Below are 26751 nucleotides of genomic sequence, written 5' to 3' on the forward strand. Positions count from 1 at the left end.
CTCTTAGTCTCAGCTCAGGTCATGATCTCAGGGTTGTGAGTTCAAGCCCCGCATTGGGCTCCACGATGGGCATGGAGGCTACTAAGCAAAAAAGGAAAGGAAAGGAAAGGAAAGGAAAGGAAAGGAAAGGAAAGGAAAGAAAGAAAGAAAGAAAGAAAGAAAGAAAGAAAGAAAGAAAGAAAGGAAGGAAGGAAGGAAGGAAGGAAGGAAGGAAGGAAGGAAGGAAGGAAGGAAGGAAAAGAAAGAAAAAGAAAGAAAAGAAAGAAAGAAAGAAAGAAAGAAAGAAAGAAAGAAAGAAAGAAAGAAAGAAGGAAAGAAAGAAGGAAAGAAAGAAAGGAAGGAAGGAAGGAAGGAAGGAAGGAAGGAAGGGAAAGAAAGAAAAAGAAAGAAAGAAAAAGAAAGAAAGAAAAAGAAAGGAAAGAAAGAAAGAAAGAAAGAAAGAAAGAAAGAAAGAAAGAAAGAAAGAAAGGAAATGAAGCAGAGCCGTGAGGAGAAAGGAGCCGGAGAAGCTGGGCTACCCTGACTATTAGGAGCAAGAGGCAAGGAAGCAGCGGCCTCAGGGTGGGGAGAAGCCAGGACCAGGACACCCAGCAGCTCTGTGGTCAGGCCCATGGAACCCATCAGATCCTGCGATGGCAAGGCTGGTTCTGGCCAAGGAGGTGGCAGTGGCGCAGGACATGGAGACAGCAGGACACCCGGGACAATTTTCTTCAACATCTCGGAGCTGTAACACCTTTTACCTTCTTCTTTCTAGACAGGGAGTCCAGAGCATACAATGAAGGAAGCAGTAGAACTAGATCCCATTTCCCTTGGAAATTTCCTCTGAAAAAACAACCTGAGGAGGGGGCGATGTCGGCTATCAAGAAGCAGAAGCTCCGGAGTCCAGGAAGGTGACACCCAAGCAGCTAGTGAGAGGCTCGGATCAGAAGCCAGATGCTCATCCAGAGTCAGCATGTGACTGAGACATGTTTGGGCAGAATCAGCGCTTTCCCTGGCCTGGCCCAGGGGCTGCTGAAAGGAGCTGTCAGGAACGTTTACACTCCTGGGCAGAGACCGTTTTCCCCCTTCCTCTGTGCATGTCCTGCTGAATGAGGACATGTGGGCCAGGAGGTCTCTCCAGGACAAGGGGCCCCCGGGCTGGGCCAGCTCAGCCATCCAACAGGGCTCACAGTCCCTTAGTGTCAGGGCGTCCCACTCAAGTGGCAGTGAGTGTTACCGGGCAGTCTCTGGACGGGGGCTCCTCTGGCTCTGTGGTGGCCCCTTGGTGCCCCCTCCCCACCCCAGCCAGCCAGGCCAGCTGTCCTCCAGTGAGCCACTGGATCTAGGGATTAAGAGGTGGCAGTATGGGGCCTAGAGGGCCACATGGTCCTCATCTGAGGAGGTCACTTGTCTTCATTAGAGCTGCCTCTTTCTGCGTGTTGGAAAAGCAGAGTCGGACAGCCAAAGCCGTCTCCCTTATCACAATGGGCTGCTCCAATGGAGGCCTGACCCAAGGCAAGTCAGAACAAGGTGCCGAGGCTCCCCTGCCCCACCACTGACCATGCACGGCTCAGCCTAGGAGCCCCAAGGGTGGCTGCCCATGTGCAGGAGGAAGGGCTTTGGCTTGACCATCTCCTGATGTGACACAGCTGGGGATGCATCCGCCTGTCAAGATGAGCCAATCGCTCATCTTGCCCCTTAGGATCCTCCATGGAACGGGACACACAAGTTATGACCAAGGCAGGCAAGGTAGGGTTGACATAGATGGCCCTGGGCAGGGCAGAGTTAGTAAGGGGAGGTGCAGAAGCAGCCTCCGGGTCCAGGCTGATCCAGCTCTGCCCAGGAACCTCTGTACCTTCTGAGCCTGCCAGGCTGGGCTCGAAGCTTTGAGAGAACACTGGGCCTCCTGTTCTTTTCCACCCAGCTCTGCACAGTGCTCAGAACCCTTCCCGGGACCAAGGACGCAGAGACAGGCCCCAACCCCAGAACTCCCTCAAACTTCCCTATGGGTAAGAAGAACATCTCTGAGCATCCCCACAAGCAGCCCCAGGGAGAACCAGGCCAGCCAAAGGAAAATATGTGGCCCAAAGACTATGGCTTTGACAAGCGGGCATCAATATCTGTAACCTCAGAGGACGGGATGGAGGGAGGATGCTCCCTGGTGGGCTGGAGCCCGGGCAATGGGGCACAGCCTTCTGCCTAACAACCCTTCAGTGCCCTGTGCGGCTCAGACTGTGGGCAGGACAGGACCTCAGGCTCTTCCTACCCGAGCAGGGGAGATTAGCATCTTTCCTCAGGCCAGGCCCAGGGGAGCTGGGAATGGGGCGGCCAGTTCAGGCTTCCCAAGCCTGGCGACCTCTGGGACTGGCCCCGGGGCACCAGTCAGCCAGTCAGAGGCAGGGGGCACCATTCCCCCTTGCGCTGTGCCAGTCAGTTTTCTTTTTTTTTTTTTTAAAGATTTTATTTATTTATTTGACAGAGAAAGACACAGCGAGAGAGGGAACACAAACGGGGAGTGGGAGAGGGAGAAGCAGACTCCCTGCCGAGCAGGGAGCCCGATGCGGGACTCGATCCCGGGACTCCAGGATCATGACCTGAGCCGAAGGCAGTCGCCTAACCAACTGAGCCACCCAGGCGCCCGCCAGTCAGTTTTCTGAGTGGAACAAGCACGGGGCAGGGACAGGAAAGGGAGCCCACCCCCCGGCAGCCGTGGCGGGGCAGCCTGGCAACAGCTGAAGACCCGGCTCTCTGCAGCCCTTTCTGGCTCCCAGGCCTCCGGGTCGTGGCCCTCGCCACGGCCCAAGGGAACACGCTTGGTCCAGCTCTCTTACCTCTACCAGGTGGGGCGCGGGGTTGAAGCCACACAGGTTGCACACCTGGAGCTTGCAGGTGGTACAGGTGTTGTAGTTGGCGGGACCCTTGCTGTCCACGTTGAGCTCAGCTTGGCACAGTGGGCAGGGGGCCCTTTCCTTCGGCATGGTCTTTGGCTTGGCAGTGGCCTTGGTGGCGGCCTGGTGTTCCGCTCTGCCATGCTTTGGACTGGTGGTTCCCCCAGTTCTTGCCGGGGCTCCAGGCCCCAGTCCAGGACCTGTTCTAGCTCCAGGCTCGGTTTTGGCTCCAGGTGCCGGCCCAGGCCCAGGCCCTGAGCCTGGGGGTCTCGGGCCAGCTTCCCTGCTGGCATCACTGAAGACGATCTTAGGTGGCCCTTTGCTGGGGGCAGCCTGGCCCTGGGGCTCAGCCTCAGGCTGCACAGACATGAGGGTACTCGCCTGGGTCAGCAGGGATGCACCAAGGCCAAAGAGCTTCCCGGTGAGGCCCTCCTGGGTCTGCTCAGCAGCACCAGGCCCCGAGGGCACTGTGGTAGCACTTTTGGCCAGGGCCTCTCCTGCAGGTGGCCTGGGCTCCGCTGTGGAAGGCTTGACAGGGAGAAGGGGCTGAGGAGATGCTCTCCCCATCTCCGGAGGGGCAGCTGCTTGGGCAGGCCCCGGCACTGTGGTGGCCCTGGCTGTCTCAGGCTGGCAGGGGCCGGGCTGTGGTGCCCCTGGGCCCTGCGATCTCTCTGGCTCCGGCTTCCCCAGGGGCTGTTTGGCTGGGGACTGGGCAGGAGACAGGGCTGGGGAGTGCAGCTGCTGCTGGCTCTTGGAGCGAGGCGCGGTGGTCATGTCCATCCCCAGAGCCCTCTGCATCTGGCAGTTCAGACAGAGCCACTCCTTCACCTGAGGAGGAAGCATCATGGTCATCAGGGTGGTCAGGACTGGTGGTGCCCATAGCTCAGGTCACCGTGGGCCCCACGGCAGCCAGGGTCAGCTCCAAGCATAGGCAGGAGCAACAAGGCCTGCTCAGGGGGTTCTGGGTCGCCAGGGGACAGAGCTGAAGGGACCGATGGCACGGCCCCCACCCCTGGGAGCTGCCAGGTGCCTGGAGCAGAACGGGGGTAGTTACACACTCCCCACGCCCCAAGAACCAATCCGCTGCCTGCCGGACCCTCCTGCGCAGGTGTCCTCCCCGCTGCCCGCCGGCTGTACCTCTGATCCGTGTACATCATTCCATCCCCATGCCCCCCCCACCAATGATCCACAAAGCCTCCAACTGGTCACTCTCCTTCCCCTGCTGCCCCCTTTGGGCCATTTCTACACAGCAGCCAGCTTGATCTTTTAAAACATAAACCAAGACAAAAAGGATGGCCTTAGTACAGTGCCTGGGATGCAATAGATGTTCAATTAAAAACTTGCAGAAGGAATAAATAAATGAAGAGTAACAGGAGGGAGAGGGAGGCATAGAAAATAAAAAGAAACCATGACCCCTGTCCTGGAGGAGCCTGGAGCCTAGCTGAGGACACAAGATGGATGTGAACAATCTGGAAAGCAAAGTAATGCCATGTCAGTGGTGATGTAAGTAGAATGAAAAAGCCTTTTTTTTTTTTCCTTAAGCAAAAGGTGCATTTTTTAAGAAAATGGGATAATCTGTGCCTCTAGAACAAACAAGCACATGTCGCTATTCCTGCGATGGACACGGAGTTTCCTCTCTGCATCAATGCCTCCCTGAGTAAAGTGAGTGTGAGACTCCGGTTGGGCCAATCACTGGTTTCAGCAAGGGCTGCGGGGCTGGGCGTGTGACCTTGCAAACAGGGCTGACCCATGTTACTTGTAAATGAACAACAGGGGAGAGAGGGTCTTTTTGCCTTTGGGATTGCTCCTAGAAGAATGTAGCGGTGGGGTGGTCAATTGCCTTCTTTCCCAGCATCCAGAGAGATGCTAAGGATGACATCAATAGACCCAGAAGTGGAGCCAAGGTAAGGAGAAAGGAGCAGACCCGATGACTTTGTTTAATTCCCTGGATTCAGCTACGCCTTAAGTCTACCCCTGGACTTCCAGTTACATGAGCCAATGATATTTGTTTCCACCAAAAAACCTACATACAGATCAGAGCATATCACTTACAGGCTCAAATCCCTTGGTGGAGTCCCATCATGCATACCATGGGAACTCACCATGGCCCATGCCCCAGCCCATCCCTCTCTCTGGCCTCCTTCCCAGCCATCCCCCTTTAGCGGTCTCAGCCCAGGTACACTGGGCCTCCTGTTCTGTGCAGTAGTCCTCTGAGCTCACAGTTTTCTCTGCCCCCGGGCTGGCCAGCTGTACAGGCCTCAGATCTCCCCATCAGGGCCCTCTCTGGCCACACAATCTAACGTACCACCCAGGCACGCTGTAGCTAATCACCTAGTTTATTTTCGTCACAGTGCTCATTCTTTCCCGAAGTATTTGCCAATATGTTTCTCTGGGTAGTCTCCTGTCCCCCCACCCAGCTCGTGAGCTCTTGTTAAGGGGTTCTCAGGACTATGCAGGGTGTATAGCACACCACGTGGCACAGAGCAGGGCCCATTCCAGAGAGGCTTGCAGTGGGATTAATCCCAACAGCCTATTAATAGGGGGCACAGTTCCCATAAGGCCAAAGCCATGAGATTGGAGATTCAGTGTCCCAGTGAGGAGGCTCCTCCTTTGCAACCAGACCTGTCTGCATTTGGACAGAGAAAGCCTCCCAGGAAACAATTTGCACCCCTGGGACTCAGTCCAAAGATCCCTTTAGAAAGGTCCCTCTTGGCTAGGGAGGGCTCACTCCCATAAGAGCAGGAGCTCCCAGGGGCAAGCTGTTTCTGCTCACCCTCAGAGGGAGCCCTGGAGGGGAGGCCCAGGCCCTGGCCCAGGCAGTAGCCACAGATTCAGTTCCTGTAGCGGGTGCCCAGGCACACCCAGGCTCCCTTGCTATCGTGTACCTGCAGGCCACAGCACGCTCTAGGACCTTCTGAGAAGATGGATCCGGGAAGTAAAGCTCCTTATCCTGGGACTTCAGAGTGACCCTCCTTCAGGTTCTGGACAGGGTTGAATAAGGGCATGTGCTAAAACTCTTGCACTCACCACCAGAACCTTCCCTTACCCAGCCTCCGTCACCCAGGCTGTCACAGGCACTCACCTAAAATAGAACCTCTCCAAGAAACTGCTAAAACGCCCCTCGGTGACTCATAGCCCAGATGGGCACAGCTATTTCTATCCAGCCTCTTCTAGACGGTGAGGAGCCTTGACCACGCCCTCTTCGTGCCCCACCCAGGCTCAGGCCCAGGCCGACAGGCCCCTGCCACTAAGGCCTCCCAGGGAGGACACAGGAAGGGGCGCTCTCTGAACCCAGCAAGACTTCCCTCGGCCTCCCTCACAGATCGTCAGGAGCTGGATCTGAGGAGCTCAGCCTCAGCCTCTTCCTCTCCGCACCCCCAGCCCACTTGCCCACCTAGGCTGGGCATACATGGCCAGGCCTGTGGCAGACTCCTCAGGCCTGGGACCAGCAGCAGTGAGAGCCTTCCTCATCTGTACCAGTGTCTGTGACTCCTTGGTACCCTCCAATCCAGCTGCCCACCAGAATCACAGGGAATGGCCTTCTACTAGTGTGACAGGAAATCTCTCTTAGAGTCCTCCATGATCCTGGCCTGGCAGAGCCAGGAGATGAGCAGGCCATCAGCCACAGAACTCGTGTCCCAAGAGCCAGAGGTAAGCTAAGAGGACTTCCCAGGGCTACACTGAGGTGAATAGCTCTGCCAGACACTAGCTTTTGTCAGGCTGACCCTTCTTGCCAGCAAGGAAGCCCATCCTGGCCTCTCAGAGGCGTGGACACCTGCGCACCCCAACCCGGTGGGGGCCTGAGCAGCAGTAGGGATGGGAAGGCTCAGTGTGGTGTGCAGGCCAAGAGCCGCGTTGGAAGTGGGAGAAGCAGAAGCTGTAGGAAAGTGGCTTCCCACAGAGAGCCTCTGCCTGCCCTGCCAGGAGCCTGCTGGGGATTCAGAAAGGCAGGGCCTCGTGGGCTCTGGCTCTGAAGGGACTTTCATCCCGAGAAGAGCCTTTCTCAGCTGCTCCCTCACTTGAGCTGTTCAGTGTAGGGAAGGTCGGCTAGGGTAGCACTGCCCGCCTGTGGACCAGGCTGGGGGCTCTGAGAACCACACGTTGAAGGAACAGCCAGCCATGATCTATCTGCAGTGACCACTCCCCACTGCCCCCCGCACTGGGCTCTGGGGCAGAGAGGGGAGTGGGGGCACTCTGGGGGAGGGGCTTCTACATCTCTCCCACAGGGACACTGGTGGCACTGAGACCTGCCACCCTGTGTCCCAGCCCCAAAGGCAGGGGCCCAGACTTGCTTGCCATATCTAGCCCGAAAAGATGCTGCCCAGGAAACATGCTTCCGCTCCTGAGATGGAGCCTGCCGCACGGTCACCTCCGAGGCTGCCAGCAGGTCCTGAGGGCCCCTAGCAGCAACAGAGTCTCTTTCCACTCTCCCCTCCTGCCTCCCCACCAGCAAGGAAGAAGGAGGGTCACAGACATCCCTTAGCCTGCCTTCCTGCAGAGAGCGGCGGCTTGCCTCTGAGGCCTAGCCCTCCCCAGGAGAGAGGGCATTCGGTGGTCGGATCACTGCACTGACATGCCTGATGCTGCATCCGTGCTTTTTTCCATTTTGGTACAAGTTCAAACATCACAGAAACAGCTTAAAAACAAGGCTTCCCTGTTGGTTCCTGGGAGGGTCCCACCGGCCAGTGTGGCTTTCCATTCTCTTCTGCACTGTGAGTCACTGGCCAGGCCTCAACAGAGGGCACATGTCCCACTGTGGCCCCTGGACCAATGATGGTCCGGAGCAGGGAATCGGGGCTGGCCTTCCCCCTTACTCTCCCCCCAGCACTGGACACACCACCTGCCCCATCCAGTACCTGGCTGCCCACAGGCTTAGGGGCAGGCAGGTGCCACAGGGCCCCAAAGGGTGGGGCACATTAATGCAGAGCTGGATGAATGAATCTGCCAGGCATGGCCCATCGGGGAGGCCCTGGGAAACTGCCCAGCATGTGAGGCCAGGATCTGGGAAGTGGAGGCTGAATTTAATTGTTGCTGGGGGCTTGAAGGCCTCACTGGCCTGGAGCTCCATGAAACGGAAAGAACCCATCCTCCTGCTGATTCCTACAAACACCTGCCTTTCCACCTCTGGTGTCCAACTCTTCCCAGCTTCCCCTAGATGGCCTCCCCTCCCTTCTAGGCTTTCCTCTGTGCCCTGTAAAACATCCTTTTCTGACCAAGCCAGCTCCCCAAACTCCCTACACACACACACACACACACACACACACACACACACACTCTCTTCTTGGTCCCCCATCGACCTCTCCAGGAGAAACTGTCCTCCCTGGACTTCAGAATGTGGTAACCACTCACCCTCCCTTTAAAATCCCTGGGACCCCTGGGGCTTAGCCCTCGGCTTCCCCACCCTTCTCCCCTCCTAGCTGCTGTTGCCTTCCAGGCCCCACCATCAGGGCCACTAGTTCCCAAACGCCCTGTGGTCGGTGTCTCCCAGGCTTCCACTGAACTGACGTGACAGTCACTGCAGATGGCAGGCACTGGGCTGACTCAGCCAACAGCGCTATCCCTCAGTCTCACCCTCCAACTCACTATCACCCCAAACCATCTCCTCCAAAATCACCCTGTGCCGTCCTCCTCCAGCCTTCTAGGTCACTTCAGGCCTCCCCACTGTAGCAGTCCTTGGGCCTCGTGTGGACCCCACCCGCCGAGCCTCTGCCTTCACATCTCTTCCTGCCCAGCTGAATCTATGGTCTATCATGCAGGCACTCTGCCAAATGTCTGTGCTCTCTTGACCTATGTCTGCTTCAGAACTAGATCCAACCACACACCTGTTTTCTCCGGGCCTCTACCCAAACAGATAAATGGGCACCAGGCAAATGGGCTCCACCGTAAACTGACTTCTGTCCCAACTTCTCCTGGGGCACTAGAGCTGCCTGGCTAACTCATTCACTCCCTCTCTCCAGGAAGCTTTTGTCCACAATGATTGGTTCAATTTCTCCTGCCCTCCTCCCCTGCCTGCCCCCTCCCCTGCCTTCTGGCTCAAACCATTGCCCTGCTTCCGATGCCTTCAAGAGGAGCCACACATTAGGCTTCCTCCTCCACCCTCAGGATCCAGACCTGCCTCCTTGGGGGGGGGGTCCCACTCCTTCAAGCACACCCTCTCCCCCACACCCCTAGGCACCCCTTGCCTCTCTCAGAACTCAGTGCCATTGTCACCTGCCTCCCAGAACCCTCTCCTGTCTACTACTACTGCCTGGGCTCTCTCCTCTCCTTCTCAGTCAGGCTTCTTAAGACTTGTCCACATAGACAACCCTCAAAAAACATTACGCTGAGTGCAAGAAACCTTATCCAAACAGCACATTCTGTGCGATCCCATTTATATGAAGCTCTAGAATAGACACAACTCATCTATGGTGGAGAAAAATCAGAACAGCAGTTGTCTCTGGAGGAGGGGTGGGGATGGACAGGAACGGGGCCTGAAGGGACTTTCTAGGGTGACGGGGACGTTCACCTTGAGAGAGGGGTTTGGCTGACACAGCTGCATGCTTTTGTCAAAGCTCACTGAATGCTACACTTGAGCTCTGTACATTTCATCATAGGTACATTTTACGGAAAAATAAAACCACACGCCTTAAATAAATACTAAACTCTAGCTGATGATATGCTTATTGAAGTGTTTAGTGTGAAGTACACTGATGGCAATATGCTTGTGGGTCTCAGAGGTCTCCAGCCCCGACCTGTGCACTGCGTGCCGGGGTCCCAGGTCTGCAGGCCAGCCGACTGAACTCCACCTGAAGGCTCACAGGCACCTCCAAGTTGACATGGCCCAAATGGAAACATTCTCCATCTCTAGCGCCTAGCCCCCGTGTCCAACACATGTCCCAAACCTGTCTGTTTAGTCTCCAAAATCCACCAGGAATTGGTCAAGGCCCTCCACTACCATCACCACCGCCCCAGCCCGCTCCTGGAAGCCAGCCCCGCCCCACGGGGGGATCTCCACATGGCCGCCAGAGGAGGGGGGGCGGTGTTGAGAGTTTTGTGGTTAAATAAACATAACATAAAATTGACCATTTGACCATTTTAAATGGTGTACAATTCAGTGGCATTCATTACATTCATAATGTTGTACAATCACCGTTATTAATTTTCAAAGAGGTGGGGCTTTTTCTGCTTCTTTTTTTTAAGTTTTATTTATTTATTTAAGAGAGAGAGAGAGAGAGAGAGAGCAAGGGGAGGGGCAGAGGGAGAGAAGCAGACTCCCTGCTGAGCAGGGAGCCTAATGTGGGGCTTGATCCCATGACCCTGAGATCACAACCTGAGCTGAAACCTAGAGTCAGACGCTCAATGGACTGAGCCACCCAGGTGACCCCCAAAGAGATGTTTTTAAATGCACATCTGACCTTCCCACTGCCACTTTCCGATACCCTTGAAATCCCATCTACAGACCCCAGCAGGAGCTGCAGGCCCTCTGATCCTGCTAACGGCACCCCAGCCACCCTCACACACACCATGCACTTCCCCTCAGGCCTCCCCGGGCCCCACCTTTCCCCGGTCCAGCTTCAGTCTAATGTCCCCTCCTTGTAGAAGCCCCACCCACTAAGAGTCTCTTTGCAGCATCCTATCAAGCCCCCTGGCCTCCCTCTGGTCCTCCTCAGAGCTGACCCTCAGGTGTTGACTGTGTGTTTGCTTGGGTGGTTATCAGAAGGGCCGCCTCTCCCTCTGGCCTACAGGCTCCAGGGGGCTGAGCAACACAGCTGCTTCAGTTCTACCTGATTCTCCAGTGTCAAGGACAGTTCCTGGCTTCACATAAGGCCTCCACAGCAATTACAGGGGAAGGAAACGATGAGAAGAAGGGAGAGGGCGCCCTTCTAACGGTGGATCCAGGCAGGCCTGCCCCAGTCTACCAGCAGCCGGTGACTTCACCGAGCTCTCCTGCCTCCCTGCCCCTTCCTGCCTCTGGCTTTCTCCATCACCTCCCTTTCCTGCTTCTCCCCTCTGTTCCTTCTCCCTGTTCCCACTTTACTTGTTTCTCTTTTTTTTCTACCATTTTTACTCAATTATCTTCCCATTCTGTTTCTTTTGCCCACACGTATAAAGGCAGGTTTTTCAGGAATAAAATCTCAGGTTTCGGCTCTGAATTCATTTCACATTCCTTCTTTGCTAATGGTACATATGGCCCCCTTTGTAGCTAAAAGAGGGAGTTCTGCGCCTGATAGCTGCAGCTACGAAACAGCTCCCACTCCCGCAGAGCCGTCTCTTCCACATGTCCCCAGCGGTGCTGGCATCTGTCTTGCAGTGGTCCAAGCAGACAGGTCGAGCGTTCTGTGTCCTGGGAGCAGGGACTGGCAGCAGGGCAGGTTGTCCAGGACCGACTGAGCTTGGCGGGCATTTCCCTATTGACCTGGAGACTGGCTTCTTCAAGGCAAACTGCCCAAGAACTAGACATACTGTGGGAGAAAGGCTCCCCAAAGGGCCTGCCACCTAGAGACCCATGTCCTTTTGGTGTGGAGGCGGAGAAGGGAAGGCTGGGCACGTGTGAAGACAACTGCTGGGCCCAGGAAGGAGGGGGACACCTTTGCCTCTCCTCAGCCCACTGCCCATCTATGTCCTCCTAACACCTGCTCCTCACCCCCGACTGGCCCATGGGGCGGTGTGGCCAGGAAGGAACAGAGGGAAGGGGGCAAGGCCGGTGGCTGCAGTGGAGGATCCGTGCTGCACTCGCAGCACCTCCCCCGGGCCATCTGGCGGCCCGGCCCTTGCCGGAAAGGAGTGGGCTGCAGGCAATAGAGGGAAGCCTTATGGCCATTGCTTATCTCCCTCCCTTCTCCACACCGCCCACCATGGCTTGCCGATGGAGTGGGGATGAAGGGGGGTGCGCAATGGATTATACACCTTCGGCTTGGTCTTGGCAAAGTCCAGACCTTGGAATAGGTGAAGAAAGACCACGATCATTCTTCTGTAGTTTTTTAGAGGGGCTTCTGAGTGATTCTGACTAGAGCAACAGAGGTGGGAGGCAGATGAGCTCAGACGGGCTGCCTGAACCTGGAAGGCTAGGGATGGGGCAGAGGGTGGGCCTCCCAGGTGTGGGCTGTAGCCTCGCTGGAGGTGGTGCTCTGGGACAATTCTGCCAGTCAGATCTGGAAACACAGGCACGAGCCAGCCCCGAGTCTGCATAGCCCTCCCTGTGTGACGCTGTTCCTAGCGTGAGGACGGACTCCTATCTGGAGGAGTTCCCAGGCCAGGATGTGCTGCCGGGCCACTCCAAGAGGGGCAGGGAGGCCCCTGAGAGGACTGGCAGATCCGGGCTGCCCCTGGCCACCGCTCATCTTCTCCAGCAGCTCACTCCCACCCCCACTGCCCACCCAAACCTCACCTCCCAGACTCCACCCAGCAGGCTCATCGCCATGCCTCCTCTCCTATCCCCAGCTACCAGGATAGAGGCTGACTTGTGCAACAAGGGCCTCCCTCCTGGAGAAGAAAGGGGTGGCAGGACTGAACGTTAAGTCACTGAAGAGTGGAGAGCTGGGCGAACAGGCCCGGGCAGGCATGAGGGATCAGCAAAGCCACCAAGGCTGGTCCCTGGCCCCCTGCTTCTCTTTTAGAGAAATCGGACATTTGGGAAGTTAAGGTGCTTTTCTAAGGACTCACCTCCAGGGAGAGGAGAGAACAATCTTCCTGCCTTTTCCCCACTACTGGGCACGGAATGGGCTTACACGCTAATGCCCCTGGCCTCCTGGTCAGTGTGGCCTCCTGGTCAGTGCATCCTCACAGGGATGGCCTCTTAAGGGTGGTGAGAGATGTTCAGCCCCCACAAGGAAACCTGCAGTCTTTTGCCACGATTTCAAACAGGTTGAATTATTCATCTGCCCTGAGCTCCAGGACTGCAGAACTCCAAAAAGAAATGGCCTCACCATGAAGAGTGGCTGAGATGGGCTTGTCTGCTCTGAACTATCCTCAACCTGAGCAAAAGTGTATGGTGGATGGGCAGGATGGTGCCTGAGAGTCCCTGAGGGAAAGCCGGAGAGCTAGCTATTGATTCGGGGTCCCCAGCTCTACTGCTCCAAACGACCCCGAATAGGCCAAGACTTTCCAAGACTTAGTCTCCTGGTCTATAGACAGAGAGCGCTCCGAGCTCCTTCCCTGACTTCCACGCAGTTTCAACGTGCTCCAGGCCTCAGAAGCCCAGCAAAGTACATGGGCGGGCATCCTCCAACGAAGGCATCCCAGCCTCGAGAGCTGGCCATCCGGGGCTTGGGCAGATCGGCAAGCACCACGTCTGTGTGAGCGCAGGAGCCCCCGGGCGGCCTGGGAACGGATAGGAGAAGACCGGGAACGGATAGGAGAAGACCAGGAACAGATAGGAGAAGACCGGGAACGGATAGGAGAAGACCAGGAACGGATAGGAGAAGACTGGGAATGGAGAGGAGAAGACCAGGCCCACTGCCCAGGAAAGGAGTGGTTCCACATCTCAGCCGCTGCTCTGGCCAAATGGGATGTACTCTTCTACCTGTAGGTGATTCTCCTCTCCACACCCAGTCTACTGTTTCTGAAAGACCCAGGTAAGGTCACAAGACTCTGACAGATGCCATGAGGTGGAAAGACAAATTCACTGAGTTCCAGTGGCCATCTCTTCCCTCCTTTCTGCTCCTCTGCCCTCACCCAGCCATTCAGCACAATGACTCTGTCACCCTCCTCATCTGGGCCGCAACTTGAGGGACAAGCCAGTGATTCTCTCTCTACCTGGGAAGAAAGGTCCGTTTTCCATGCTCACATTTCCAAATATCCAAGGGCAGCTGCATTAGCAGTGAAACTCTCCATGCCGCGTGCGTGGCCCTCGTCCCTCTCTAGAACTCCTGCTGGCAGGAAGCTGAGCATCCTGCTGACCCGCCCTGATGAGGCTTTGGTGAGCTTCTGGGTAGAACGCAGGACCCAGCCCTCCTCAGCCCTGCCTGAGCCTCACTACACCAGCAGTTTCAGACACGCACCCCCACCCCCAGACAAGGTCCCCAACATGCTCCCCAGTGGCCAGTGTCCACAGTGCATCTGTGCAGGGATCAGCGCCACCTCCCATTGCACTCTCGCAGGGTTCCTCCTGAGACGTGAGGACCAGCGCTGGGTTTCCTGGAAAAGGTCGCTCAGCCTGAGCAGCTGCCACCGAGACGCACCCCACTCCAGAACCAGCCCCTCGTCCTGCCCAGAACCTCAGGCCAGGCAGGAGCCCAGCCCACAGACACCAGGGTAATCCCAGAAACGGCCTTCTTGGCTGACATAACGTCAAGTTAGAGGTGCCAGAACAGGTTCTGAGCAGGGTGGATCGGCAGGTGTGTGAGCAAAACCTACAAACTGGTTTTCTCATTACGTGGACATGTGACCAGGGAGGTGACTCTGCTCAAGGCCAACAGCTCTGAAGAATTAGGCTATGCGGGCCTCTCAGGAAAATGTGCCAAGGGTTCTTTCACCTTGACAGGAACCCCACTAAAAGCCAATTCTGGAGAAGAAAACGTTCTGCTTGGAGACCCCTTCAGAAAAGGGCATCCACCAGGTTCTGAGAACCTGGAGAATGCACTAGGTCAGCGTTTCCCAAACTGATGCCATGGAACAGCAGTCCCCAATGTTCTGTGAAAGCAAGTCTGGGAAAGGCTGCTGGCGACAGCTGTGTCTTGGAGCTGCGTGGTGTCATTCAGGATGCCGAAGGCCCGGGAAGCCTCATAGCAAAGAACGAATGCATTTGTCTGGCTCGGCATTTGCTCGAAGTACCTGGTAGGGAGGCCTGCTCGTCACCAAACACGGTGAATCTGCAGTAAGTCTGAGGCCCCTTCCTTCCTGGCCCTGAGCCTCCACTTCCTCCCGGCACAATGAGGCAGATGGACCGAGTATCGCCAAGGTCCTCCCGCTCTGCTGTTTTTCCCAGCACATCAAAGGCTGGCTCCCTTCCCACCTCACCCAAGGTCTTGGGCTTGGGGGAGCCTGTTGCGTGGCAAGGACTGGGCTTCCCGCCAGGAAACCAGTGTACCATGCATGGCTCTCCCTTGATCCCCGCCCACCTCATCCAGAGGGCTTTAGGCCCTACGGCTCGAGTGAGCGCCTCAGGAAGGCTGGAACCCAGAGGGGCACGGCCATAGGGGGGTCCACAGCAGCATCTCGTCCCTGCCTGCCAAACCTCTCTGCTGCCGTGGGGCCAGGTGCTTCCAGCTTCTCGCTGGCAGAAGCACGCAGGTGAGCTTCTCTGGTCTGGGTCACACTGTTCTAAGTGCTGAAGGCCCAACACTTACCTAACCCATCAGTGCAGGGACGGGCCTGTTTCTAATCACAGATGCAATAATCACGAGTGTGCCCGCCTCCTCAAGGAAGCCCCCACACTCCAGGAGCGACTCCAAACCTACTGAGTCATCTCCCCACAACGGCAGCTCCTTCCTCAGAATCTCACACTTACCTCTCGCAAACCACACATCCCACACCCACGGCACCTCATGTCACAAATAGACCCCGACCTGCGAACAATTATTCTCACTCGTCCCCCCACCCACGAGGTCCAAATGGCTCCGGCTGCTGATAGTCCCAGACGCAGCCATGCCTCTGCCTGTAGCCAGCCATGCTCCATCCTGCCCAAGGGCAGAGCCCTGGGGGAGGAGCTAGAGACTTCTCCAGGTTATCCCAGAGGAGAGGGGGGAAGCCAGCAAACCTGCTTGGTTCATTTCAGAGGCATGGCCCCAGCTCTACTAGTACACTGGGACACCCAGCCTCCAAGTCACCAAAAAGAGCCTCCAGGGGCTTGGCTGAGCATCCCCCAGCAACCCAAAGCATCCTGAACAAAGCCAGGGTGGGGCTGAGGACCCAGGGTCCTCTGGGGCAAAAGGGAGGCCAATCTTGTGGAAATGGCCCTGCAGTGGCCTCTTAGTGAGAGTAGGACACTGTCACCCATTGTGAATGCTTGGCTCCTAGCCTGGGTCTCTACCCCAAGGTTGTTTCCCTGGGAATGGCTAGTTGCTCTACCACGTCAGGCCCCAGCTAACTGGAATGGAAACCAGAGGAGAAGCTTCCCAGAGCGCAACTGGAAGGCCGTTTCCTGCCCCCCCCTAAAACCTTGCTTCCCTCACCAGCACCCCCTTCCAGTGCCCACTGTCAGGGAGAAAGGCCAGCCTGGGGCCAGGCAAATCTGCCTCCCCTCCAGCCTGCAGTTGCTTGTGGCCCTCTCCAGATGAGTATCCATTGAGAAAAGTTGCCCAGAAGCCTGTTTTTGGCCCTTTCTGAGGCCATTTTTCTGGGTCAAACTTGCACTGGGTAAGAAAACATCTTCTCTGCTGGGACTCTGCCCGCGGTTTCAGGAGGTGCAGGAATCCCTCAGGAGATCTGCGACCAGGTCTGTTCTCTGCTACCACATCGTGGAGCCAGGAAGACACACATTCTGGTGGCCAAGGGAAATGACCAGGAAAAGAGAGTTGGGTAAAGAGGGGAAGGGAGGGGCCCTTGGATGGCTCAGTCAGTTAAGTGTCCGACTCGACCTCAGCTCAGGTCTTGATCCCAGGGTTGTGATTTTAAGCCCCGTTATGCTCCATGCTCAGCATGAAGCCTACTTTAAAAAAAAAGGCGGGGGGAAGGGAACCGAGGGAGACATGGGAAGGTAGGTGGGGGGAGCCGGCGCAGAAGGTGGTTACCTGGGTGAGGTGAGGGTTGGGGTTGAACCCACACTGGTTGCAGACCTTGTTGTGACACTGGGTGCAGGTGTTGAAGTTTGGCTGGCTGGGGGTCGACGTGAGGTCCGAGGTCTTACATATGGGACACAGCGTGCTGCTGGGAAGGGGGGCGATCTGGGGGACGGAGTAGGGTGATGTGGGGGTGCTGCCTCTGTCCGGTGACACAGAGGGGGACCGCCCTGATCTCTGCGTCCTGCTGTCTACCTGCAGCGTCCTGCGGGGGCCATCAGCCTCCTGGCCTGCTGGGCCCTGCGCCCTTGTCTCCCGGGGGCTCTCACGACCGGGAGCAGTAGCAGAAGCCTGCTTCGGGGTTGGGGAAGCTGCTCTCTGGCTACCCGGGGGCTCCTTGGGGTCCAGTCTCCTGGAAACGCTGAAATGACATTGAAAATGACTGCGTTAGAGACACTTCTCAGAGAAGCAGCCTGTAGAGGGCTCTATCAAGTTAGGTGGCCCTGCCAAGCCCCATTCCACCCTCCTCTTCCTGCCCAGTGGCATCTTCTGGGCCACCGTTTGCTGAGCCCTGACAAGCATCTCCCACTCGAACCCTCAGCACCAGGCCACATGGTAGGATCGTGAGTTCCCCTCTTTCGTCCTGATAAAGTGCAGATTCTGATTCAATAAGTCTAGGGTGAGAGCTGCATTTTTAACAACCTCCCTAGACTATGGTCTGCAGACTACATGGTGAGTACCAAGGTTCTAGACCTATACATTAGAAACACCTGGGGTGATTTTTAAATTTCTGACTCTTAGACTATATACCCCAGACAAATGACATCAGAACCTGTGGGGGCAGGACCCTGGTATTCGTATCTTTCCCTCCCCAGGTGATCCCAACATGCAGCTCAAGTTCAGAGCTATTGTCCCCTTCAAAGGCTGACCCCAGACAGCTGGAGATGGGTGGGGGAGGCATCCCAATGACTAGTTAATGCCGTCTCCAGCAGGGACAAAGGAACCTTCTTTCTGGCAGTCCACCACCAGGCCCGATGCTAGAGCAAGTCCACGGAGATGGGTGAGGTGTTACTTTCCGTTAGTGCAAGGCTGGGGCCGGGGGGGATTGGAGTCCTAGGATCCAGCCCTTGAGGAACCACTGAGGGAGGTCCAACGTGCCTGACCCCCCATCTCCATCCCAACCTGGTGCAGCTGGCAGAAGAGCCAGCAGACTTGAGCAGTTCAGTGAGGTAGAAAGTCAAACTGTTAGGCTAAACTCTGTCTCCTTATTTTCTTTTTCCCAATTTTCCTTTTCTAATTTGAAAGGAACTGAGCACAAAAAGCCAAAGGCAATGCTTTGTACTGCTTCCCTGAAATTCTATCCTTGCTTCAGTCTGTATTCATTGGGGTGGATCCTGGCACTCAGCAGGCAGGCTAGACCAGCTGCGATCCACTGTGGAGGCCAGGCCACAGCAGCCTGTGAGGGGCCTGCCCTGGTGCCTTCTGCCCTGGTGCCCCCTGACCTCCTAGGGCCTGACTGACAGGAGGGGCCTCGAAGTTTGCTGCCCCTGGATGAAAGCCCTCTGCTTGCCAACTGGTAGAACCTCTTAGGACAAGCCACTTCAGAGGGGAGACCAGGAGCCCCCCTGGGGAGACCCGCTCCAAGACAGTCTGCAGCTTTTCCTCCTTTTTGAGGAACAGTGTGTGTGTGTGGTGGGGGAAGGGAGTGCCGCACCCTTGGTCTAACAAAGACCCTTCCAGAAAAAAGAAACACTCTTACGTGTCTATCAAATATTTCTTTCATCAACTAACAACAGCATACACCCATCTATCCAGTCTCACGGACCTGCCACTTTCTTCTTCAGTAGAATCACCAGAGCCTGAGTCTAGCCCCTCTGGGCCACCTTGCCATCAGCTGTGAGGCCCAGGATGTGGTGGCGCAACATCTCTGGGCCACACTTGGAACCTGCGCTCCAGGGCCTTCCCGTAAACTAATCTCTAGGTAAAGAAAGATTCCCACTTGGTTAAGTTCATAGTTCCATCTTTTATTTGAATGATTTGGGGCTGAAATTTATTTATTTACTTACTTACTTTTTTATTTATTTTTAAAGATTTTTTTAAAATTTATTTTTAAAGATTTCATTTATTTGAGAAAGAGAAAGCATGAGCAGGGGGAGGGGCAGAGGGAGAGGAAGAGAGACAAGCAGACTCCCCACTGACCTTAGAGCCTGCCGCGGGGCTTGATCCCAGGAGCCCCGAGATCATAACCTGAGCCGAAGTCAGACACTTAAGTGACTGAGCCACCCAGGCGTGGGGCTAGAATTGAAAAGCACCTCCTGACTGTATGTTAACTATACTGGAATTAAAATTAAAAACAAAAACAAAAACAAAAACGTCCCTGAAAGCTAATCAGGAGCTACTGAGAGCTCCTTCCATCACATGGAGGGGCTGCAGCCCTTTCCCAGGCTGTGCAGGGTCTGCGGAGTCTCCTGAGGAATGTAGCCATCTCTACTGTATGTGAATTGCCTGATACATGACAGGCAATCTTCCGTGTACATGACGGCATTTTAATTCAATGTTGCATCACAGTGTAGTCTTTCTGGGGACAAAATTTCTGTGACAGAGGTCCAGATTCAAGTTAGCTTTCAGCTTAGCTGTAGTGACAGTGAAGAAACAAACAGTGCCTTCTGGCCCCCAGCAAAGTCCGTCCTGCAAGGGCTCCCTGCCAACCCTTCATTTTCCCGACCTCCTGGATGATTCCTCACCCTCTCCCCTTGATCTTCAAGCCTCCAACATGTCTCTCCCTCTCTTCACTGACAACCCACCTGCCGTCTCCCTAAGAAAGGGGGAGCCGCTGGAGGGGGAGGGGCACATCCCCAGCCTCTTGATGTCTATCCCCCAGTATTTGCCCCCACTTCTCACCTTCACAAATCCTCCCCCTTCCTTCATCATCTATCTCCCCTTTCTCCTGGATGACTTCAATTGCCATTCAAACATGCTTCTCCCATCCACAAAAATAACTAACTAACGAACTAACTAACTAACTAACTAACTAACTTTGACCCACTTCCGCCTTTAGCTACCTGTCCATCTCTTTTCTCCTCCCCTCCCCTCCTCTCAACCCAGGCCCACCTGGCTTCTGTACACCCTTCCACAGGAAATGCTCGGGTCACTGTCACCGATGGCCTCTATGTTATCAGTCCCACAGTCACTTCCCAGTTCCTGATCCCACTTCAGCAGCAGCACGTGATAGTGCTGAGTGCTCCCTCCTTCCTGAGATAAGTTCTCCACTTGCCTTCTGGAACACCTCCTCCTCCCTCCTGGCCACACCGGTTTAAACTCTCCCCCAGTCCCAGAACCCCATCCTCACATTGGAGGGACCCGGTCTTCTCTGAGTACACACAATCCTGGGTCTCAGGGCCCACCCAGACTCAAGGCTTAAAATCCCACTACCCAGTGACAATGACCAGACTTCTTCCCTGAGCCCTTCACTGGTCTAAGTGCCAACTCTGCATCCTGACTGAGACATCGCACATATATAGGCATCTCTAACCTGGTGTGTCCAAGCTGAGCTCTCATCTTCCCCTACACATGCACCTCCCAGCCTCCTCTGGGAGCCATCGCTCACCCCTTCTTCTCCCATCTATGTCAATCATCAGTAAATCTTGTTGGCTTCAGAGTCTGACCACTCCCACTGCCTCCACGCTCCACCTCGCTCAGGACACCGTCCTCTCTTTTCAGTTCTGCACAAGCCTGGCTGCTTCCATTCACCCCTCTGTGGTCTTCTCTACATGGCAGCCGGGATAATCCCTTACATACATAAGTCAGCCACTTCCCTCCTCTGTCTAAACCCTCCAACACTTCCTTTCCCTCCCAGAAGAAAAGCCAAAGGCTTTACAATGGCCTCTGAAGCCCCGTGAGATATGGCCCCTTTCCCTCTGGCCTCATCTCCTGCTATTCGCTCCCTCTCCCTCTGCCCCTCCCCCCCCACACTCATGCACACACTCCTTCTCTCTCTCTCTCTCTCAAATAAATAAATAAATCTTTAAAAAATAAAATAAAATAAAATAAAATAAAATAAAATTCAGCTCTGGGGCACCCAGCTGGCTCAGTCACAAGAGCAAGTGACTCTTGATCTCAGGGTTGTGAGTTCGAGCCCCACACTAGGTATAGAGATTAATAAAAAAATAAATAAATTAAGTGCAGCTCTGTCCCTCCTGCCTCTTTGTTCTCCATGGCATGAGTACCTTCCGACTCATCACATATGTATTGCCTTTGTGTACCCTCTGTGATCCCCGCATCAGACTGGCAGCTTGCTGTGGGCAGGGCCTGCGTGTGCCATCTCCATAGCTGCATCCCAGAGCCCAGCGCAGCGCCTGGCACACACTGAACACTCAACAGCTGTTTCCTGAATGGATGCACTGTAGGCACGTCATGACTCCGAACAGCAAAACATGGCCCAAAAGCCTGTTCGAGCTGAGGAAACGAGGCATGCCATGTGACTAGCGTGGCACTTGGCCCTTCCCTGCAGAGAACTGCAGAAATGGCTCCGGAGTCCTCTCTGGCCGCGGGCCACACCCCCAGCCCCACCACACAGCACGCTGTGCTGAGCAGAGCGGGGTGATGCCAACCGAGCCCTTGCCGCGAGCCCCGCAGTGTGCCAGGCACGTGTCACGTGTTAACTCCCTTACGCCTCACAGCAAAGCCACGGGGTAGGGCCCATTTTGCCCGTTATACAGACAGGGAAACTGCTACCCAGAGAAGTTATGTAACTTGCAAAGCCATTATGATTTATATCAAGGCCAGCGGTCCCTGTCCTTAACCACGGTCCCACTCTGCCACTCCGGGGAGCCTGGTGAGGCTGGAGAGGAGTGGGCAGCACCGCACTTTGGGCTCTGGATTCTTTTTTCCTTTTTTCTGAAGAGCTGTTTAAGTGGAAGAGCCCCAGGAGAAGGTCTCTGACAGTTGGCTCCCCGCTGTAGCCCGGGCCCACAGCACGCCTGGGACTCAGTGGGCACTCAGTAAGCATGTGAGAAGTAAACGGACAGCTGTGTAAGCGGCGAGCTCAGAGTGGGACCGAGTGGGGGCAGCAACATGACTCAGTTGTGACCACTTCACGTGGAGTTTGCCCCGCAACGCCGAGAGACTCACAGAGAAAACCACACTCCTTGATTCACTCGGGAATGCAGTCATTGACAAACACTGGCTGGCCCCTGGCATGGCTGCAGGCCCTGTAATAGGTAATGATCGATGAACAAACTATGTCTCTTACAATGGAAAGTGGGTCCACAGGTGTTCATTGTATTGTTATCCTTTACCTCTCACACATACTTTATGAGTATTTTTATATTCTTTAGAAATACCTATTCGATATTTAATTGAAATAAATTTCTAAAAAAGTGAATCCGACAGGGATCCAGTCCTCTGGGAGCCTACAGTCTAGAGGGGAGACAGATGTGCAAACAAATCACGGCACGTCACGCCCCACACAGCCCAGGGGAGGGGCGGAAGTCCAACTAGCCTTTTCCAAGAGGTGAAAGGGCAAGGTAGGCAGAGGTGGAAAGTCTCCGAGGCATGACAGAGCACATGACGTGACAGAGGAGCATGACAGAGGAGGGAAGTGGCTGTGTAGGGCAGGCCTGGCTGGTTTAGGTCCCCTGACATCCCCAGCACCTAGAACAGCTCCCAGCAGTCACGTGCTTTGAACCACCTGAACTATGGGAAAGCTTAGAGCTAAAAAGGGGAAAGCCAAGAGAGCGGGGCCTCTAAGGTTTTCCAACAAGAGAGTGCTCTGGGTCTGTGTCAAGGAGACAGTGGAGGCAGGGAAACAGTGAAAATAAGGCACTAGCCCAGGAGACAGTCCATGGGGTGAGAGGGAAGGAAGGCTCAGTGGGGGTATTCTGGCTTGAGGCCCGGGGAGGAGTGGTCCTTTTGATTGAGATGGGGAATTCAGGGAGAAAAGCCAATTGGTGGGTGGGGAATGGGGCATGAAAAAGCAAAATCACAAGGTTGGGTTTGGTTTTGTTGAGGTGGGGAGGTGGGTGCAAGAGACATCCAGAGATGGGTCAGAGCTTGGATTCAATTCAGATAAGTCCAGATATTTTTATTGGGGAGAGTTAAGGGTTCAATTCACAGGCAAGCCTGAGGGACAGAGATCACACAGAGAGCAGTGGTCTAGGAAAGGTTCATGGGGAGCACCAACATCTACGGGAGCAGAAGAGATGCCAGAAACAGAGAAGTCAGAGAAAGAACAAAAAGACACAACCCCCCCTCCCCGGGTTGGAAAAGTTCGCAGAGGAGGAACGTTCAATCATGTGCTATGAGGAACCTCTGTGCCTGAAGTCTGCAACACTAGAGAAGGCATGGAAGAAAAGTCTACACGCATGAGGGCCACACCCTGTGACTACCCAGCCCTCGCCCACCCGGACCAACTTGAGAGGGGCTAACTCCCCATCCTGCTGAACACAAGGATCTACCCATGGCAAGGGATCCATGAGATTCATCTGTGAAACATCCCTGGACACAAGTCCCACAGGGACCAGGGTGGTTAGGGTAGCCCTGGGCCTCCTCAGGTGGCCCTCCTTAACAAAGATCACTGGGTGGAGAAGGGAGAGAGGAAGGAAAGGGGGAGGGAGGTGTCCACAAGTAGGACCCAGCCCAGCCCCACAGAAGACCCGGTTTCATGGATCTGGATTATCAGCAGTGAGGCCCCATGAGGCCAACAGTCCTCCCAAAGGCCACTGGGGGCTACGATTCCTTGGCAAGGGTTGGGATAAGAGCAGGTGAGTAAGGAGGGAAGAAGGACTGTGCCATAAAAGCAGAAGAGACACAGGAGGACAAGTAGGTGAGAAGGAGGGAGAACAGGGATATGAAGGAGTGGCTGGAAGCCAAGCAGGGAAGACTAAAAATGGCTTATCTAGGGATAGATATTTTTAAAAGATAGCCAAGAAAGGTAGAGGATGTAAAAATAGCTGGGTTTCTACCAGCTTTCCTCCCTTTCAGCATTAAAGGCTACTGACTGATCAGAAACAAGTCTTGAAGCTGTTTGGCAGGGCTGGAAGGGCCCTCCCGGCCACAGGGGTGCTGTTGGGGAGAAGCACAGAGCCGATTCAGGCAGCCTCGGGCCTCCTGTCCCCGTACCATGACCACTGCTGGGAGAAATGATCCAGATTGCACTGGTCAGAACCGGGCTTGCCTCTGTCAGAAATCCCAGGAAAGGCATGAAGCCAACAAGCTCCACTGACCAAAGAGGCTCCAGACACTGGTACGTCCATGAGGACAGGGCCACCAGGGAGAGATGTGGCTGCCCGGGTCCACAGTGGGGAGGCGCCTAGAGCCACTCTGGTAGCTGCACTCAGAGAGGGCTGCTCAGGCTGACCAGATGGAAGGAAGGAAAAGCAAGGAGGCAGGGAGACAGGATGGGCTCCGGAGGGAACACCAGGTGGCATTCTAGAGCACGCCCCCCACCACCTCCAACTGAATATTTAAAAGAGAAATATTTCACACCAATCAAGGATGGTCTTTGTTCACCAGGAGGGGACTGAACGTAAGGAAGCTGTTTTTCTAAGTCAGAGCAGCCGGAAGAGTCCCACAGCTTCAAACAAGGTTTTGATAAATTCATGGCTGACCTTTTTCTAATAGGCAATTATGACCAGATGCTGTGGGAGGACCTTCTCCTTTCAGATCTGTGCCAAAGGACCACTGGGCCACCCAGTGGTCCCTGTGGATTCAGGCACAGAATAATAAGGGTTGCAGAATCTTGGGAAGCAGGGTGCAGGTCCTGGGTCCTGGAGCAACTCTCTCACGAATGGATGGGAGAACTCAGAAAGTTTGAATTTAGAAGAAAATTCCAGTATCCACACAAGAAAACATTTCTTGACCTACCCAGCTTTGAGGCCAGTGGCCTTCTGCCTTTCTGATCATGTGTCCCTATCAATAAAACACATTTGCCTAGGGCGCCTGGGTGGCTCAGTCGTTAAGCATCTGCCTTCGGCTCGGGTCATGATCCCAGGGTCCTGGGATCGAGTCCCACATCAGGCTCCCTGCTCGGTGGGAAGCCTGCTTCTCCCTCTCCCACTCCCCCTGCTTGTGTTCCTGCTCTCGCTATGTCTCTCTCTGTCAAATAAATAAATAAAATCTTTAAAAAATAAAAAATAAAAATAAATAAAACACATTTGCCCAGCCCCAACATATGAATGTTTATCCACCAATTATGTGCACATATATTACTGATAAAACACACCTCCCTCAATGGAAAAGTTTGAAAGGATGAAATCGGAAATACGTGTAAATGGAGTTTTCATTCCATCCTCAGTTGGCTGCCTCATCTCCCTCCCCTCCTCGGCGCGTGTGCCCCAGTTTCCTCTGCTGGGGAAATCCTTGATTTCCCAATCTATAAAGGACTCTGTTGGTGGCCCAGACCCCAGATTCTTTCCTGCCCCCAGCCCTGCTCCACTGCAGGTGTACTTAGGTCAGTGTCAGGAACACCCCAGGCCACTGGGGGCTGCCCTCACCACCCTGCCCGGCCACCTATGAACCAAAAGGAGTTTGCTCGGCTGACAGCAACAGCACAGAGGTGAGAGTCTCCATAACACTCGGCTACTGCACTCAGAGCCTTTGATGGGACAAGAAGCCAGGCCCACGGGCGCAGAGCCTCTGAGTGGCTCTCTTGCAGCCCGAGGATGCCCTGCTGGCTGGGAGGGAAGGTACTATGCATAGGCTTCCTGGGTGGTGGTGGTAGGCTGTCACTGCTATAGGCAGAGCTCCCCCAGAGACTGACACCCTCCCCTCCCAACTTCCAACCCCCGGAAGCTGCTGCCCCACCGTGAAGACAAGGTTCCAGGACCCAAAAGACCCCAGAGAATTAGCTCCTCCCCTACAAGTGGGGACAAAGCACCATGCCGGCCTGGTGACAGCCGCCACAGCAGGAGTATTCTTCTGCACTTGGGCATACATATACTCACACCCCTGAGCACAAAGACCCATGTGGAGGTACCCACCACCTCCACTCATCGTTTCCACTTAGAATCGTCTAGCAGTTGGAACTCTTCCTGGGACCAAACAACAAGCCTCAGTTGGTCCCGGGCCAGTCCATCTGGGCTGGCAGAGAACCTGCTTCAGGCAGTGAGCTGTGTCTGCAGGGAGTTTGGGATGATTCGCCAGGTGGGTCAGGGTGGTAGAGAAGGAGGCCCGAGGGACCGGTGGGAGTGTGAGCTACTGCCACCCAGCACAGGCCAGGGGAACTGCCAGCACGAGAGGAGAGACCGCCAGGGCCGGCAGCAAGGGCAGGGTCCGGCAACAGGTGCAAGGAAAGCGGGCCCTGGAGAGCTCGTTCCCCAGCCCCAGGGCCTGTGTGGGTCCAAGGGGTAAGAGCATCTCTCAGAACGCTGTGATTTGGCCCTGCCCTTCTCCAGAATCCAGAACAAGGATGGGTAATAAGGGTAACTTTCCTCTAAAGCTGTTAGTTGGTAGTGACTGCACAGAGAGCTGGGTTTGAGAAAGACCAGTGGAAAGACCGTCGCCATCGGTTAGTAAGGTCTGTTTCGAACCAGGGCCCATAAGCACAAAGGCCATAGAATTGTCATCCATGAGGCAGAACGAAACCAGACCCTTCGACCTGCCTCAGGTGATAGCCAAGCCGCTGGAGTGTCTCCCTGAGAGCTGGGCCAGGGCCACCTGGGGCCAAGTCCATCCCCGTCAGAAAGGGAGCAGCAGATCCATGCAGTGTTCATCTCTGACCTTCCCTTCAGTCCCATTTGCACCTCCAGCTCATGGCCTTCCCAGAGCCACGGGAGCCGTACGTGGGCATCAGGCAGCTGAAGCATCAAATGCCACAGGCTCAGTGTAGCTGAAGGTCTCTTGCACTGTGGTGCTTGTGACAGGCGCTGCGTGGACGGTAGCTTGCCTGAGTGCAAGTGGTGCCAGATGCCGTCCCCCTGGTCTCCGGACTCTGCTGGGGGGTGACTAGTCCTTTGGTCATGGCTTCTCTGCTCAGGTGTTAAGGGGTTTCTCTCTAGAAATGTTCATTCATTCGCTCATTGAACAAGAGTTCATAGGAATCATGTTCCCTAGTTCTTCAATATCTGAGTGTATCTTTGAGGTCGTTAAACTTGACCAGCTTGGCTGGATATAAAATTCTAGGTTCACACTTGCTTCCCCTGAGGACTTTGCAGGTACAGCCCCTCTTTTCTAGCACCGACCACCACTGCGGAGAGCTCTGGGCCAGCCTGATCAGCTCCCCTTATAGGTACATTAACATTTACCTCTGC

At 55.1% G+C, this 26751-nt stretch overlaps 1 protein-coding gene across 1 annotated transcript in view; it reads right to left on the reverse strand.

Moving 5' to 3' along the window:
* The window catches only part of BSN (bassoon presynaptic cytomatrix protein), a 46831-nt gene extending 27399 nt beyond the window's left edge, over positions 1–19432 (reverse strand). The window contains exons 1-4 of the mRNA XM_064593312.1: positions 19406–19432; positions 19309–19319; positions 16517–16925; positions 2811–3695 (exon numbers count right to left, since the gene is read on the reverse strand). Of these exons, the coding sequence (XP_064449382.1) occupies positions 2811–3695; positions 16517–16925; positions 19309–19319; positions 19406–19432 (1332 nt within the window). The remainder of the gene's footprint in view (positions 1–2810; positions 3696–16516; positions 16926–19308; positions 19320–19405) is intronic.
* Positions 19433–26751: the final 7319 nt, after the last annotated feature.

The sequence above is a fragment of the Mirounga angustirostris genome, unplaced genomic scaffold (assembly GCF_029215605.1).
Source record: "Mirounga angustirostris isolate CCGP_5_RB_7025 unplaced genomic scaffold, mMirAng1.0.hap1 SCAF_1, whole genome shotgun sequence".
NCBI lineage: Eukaryota > Metazoa > Chordata > Mammalia > Carnivora > Phocidae > Mirounga > Mirounga angustirostris.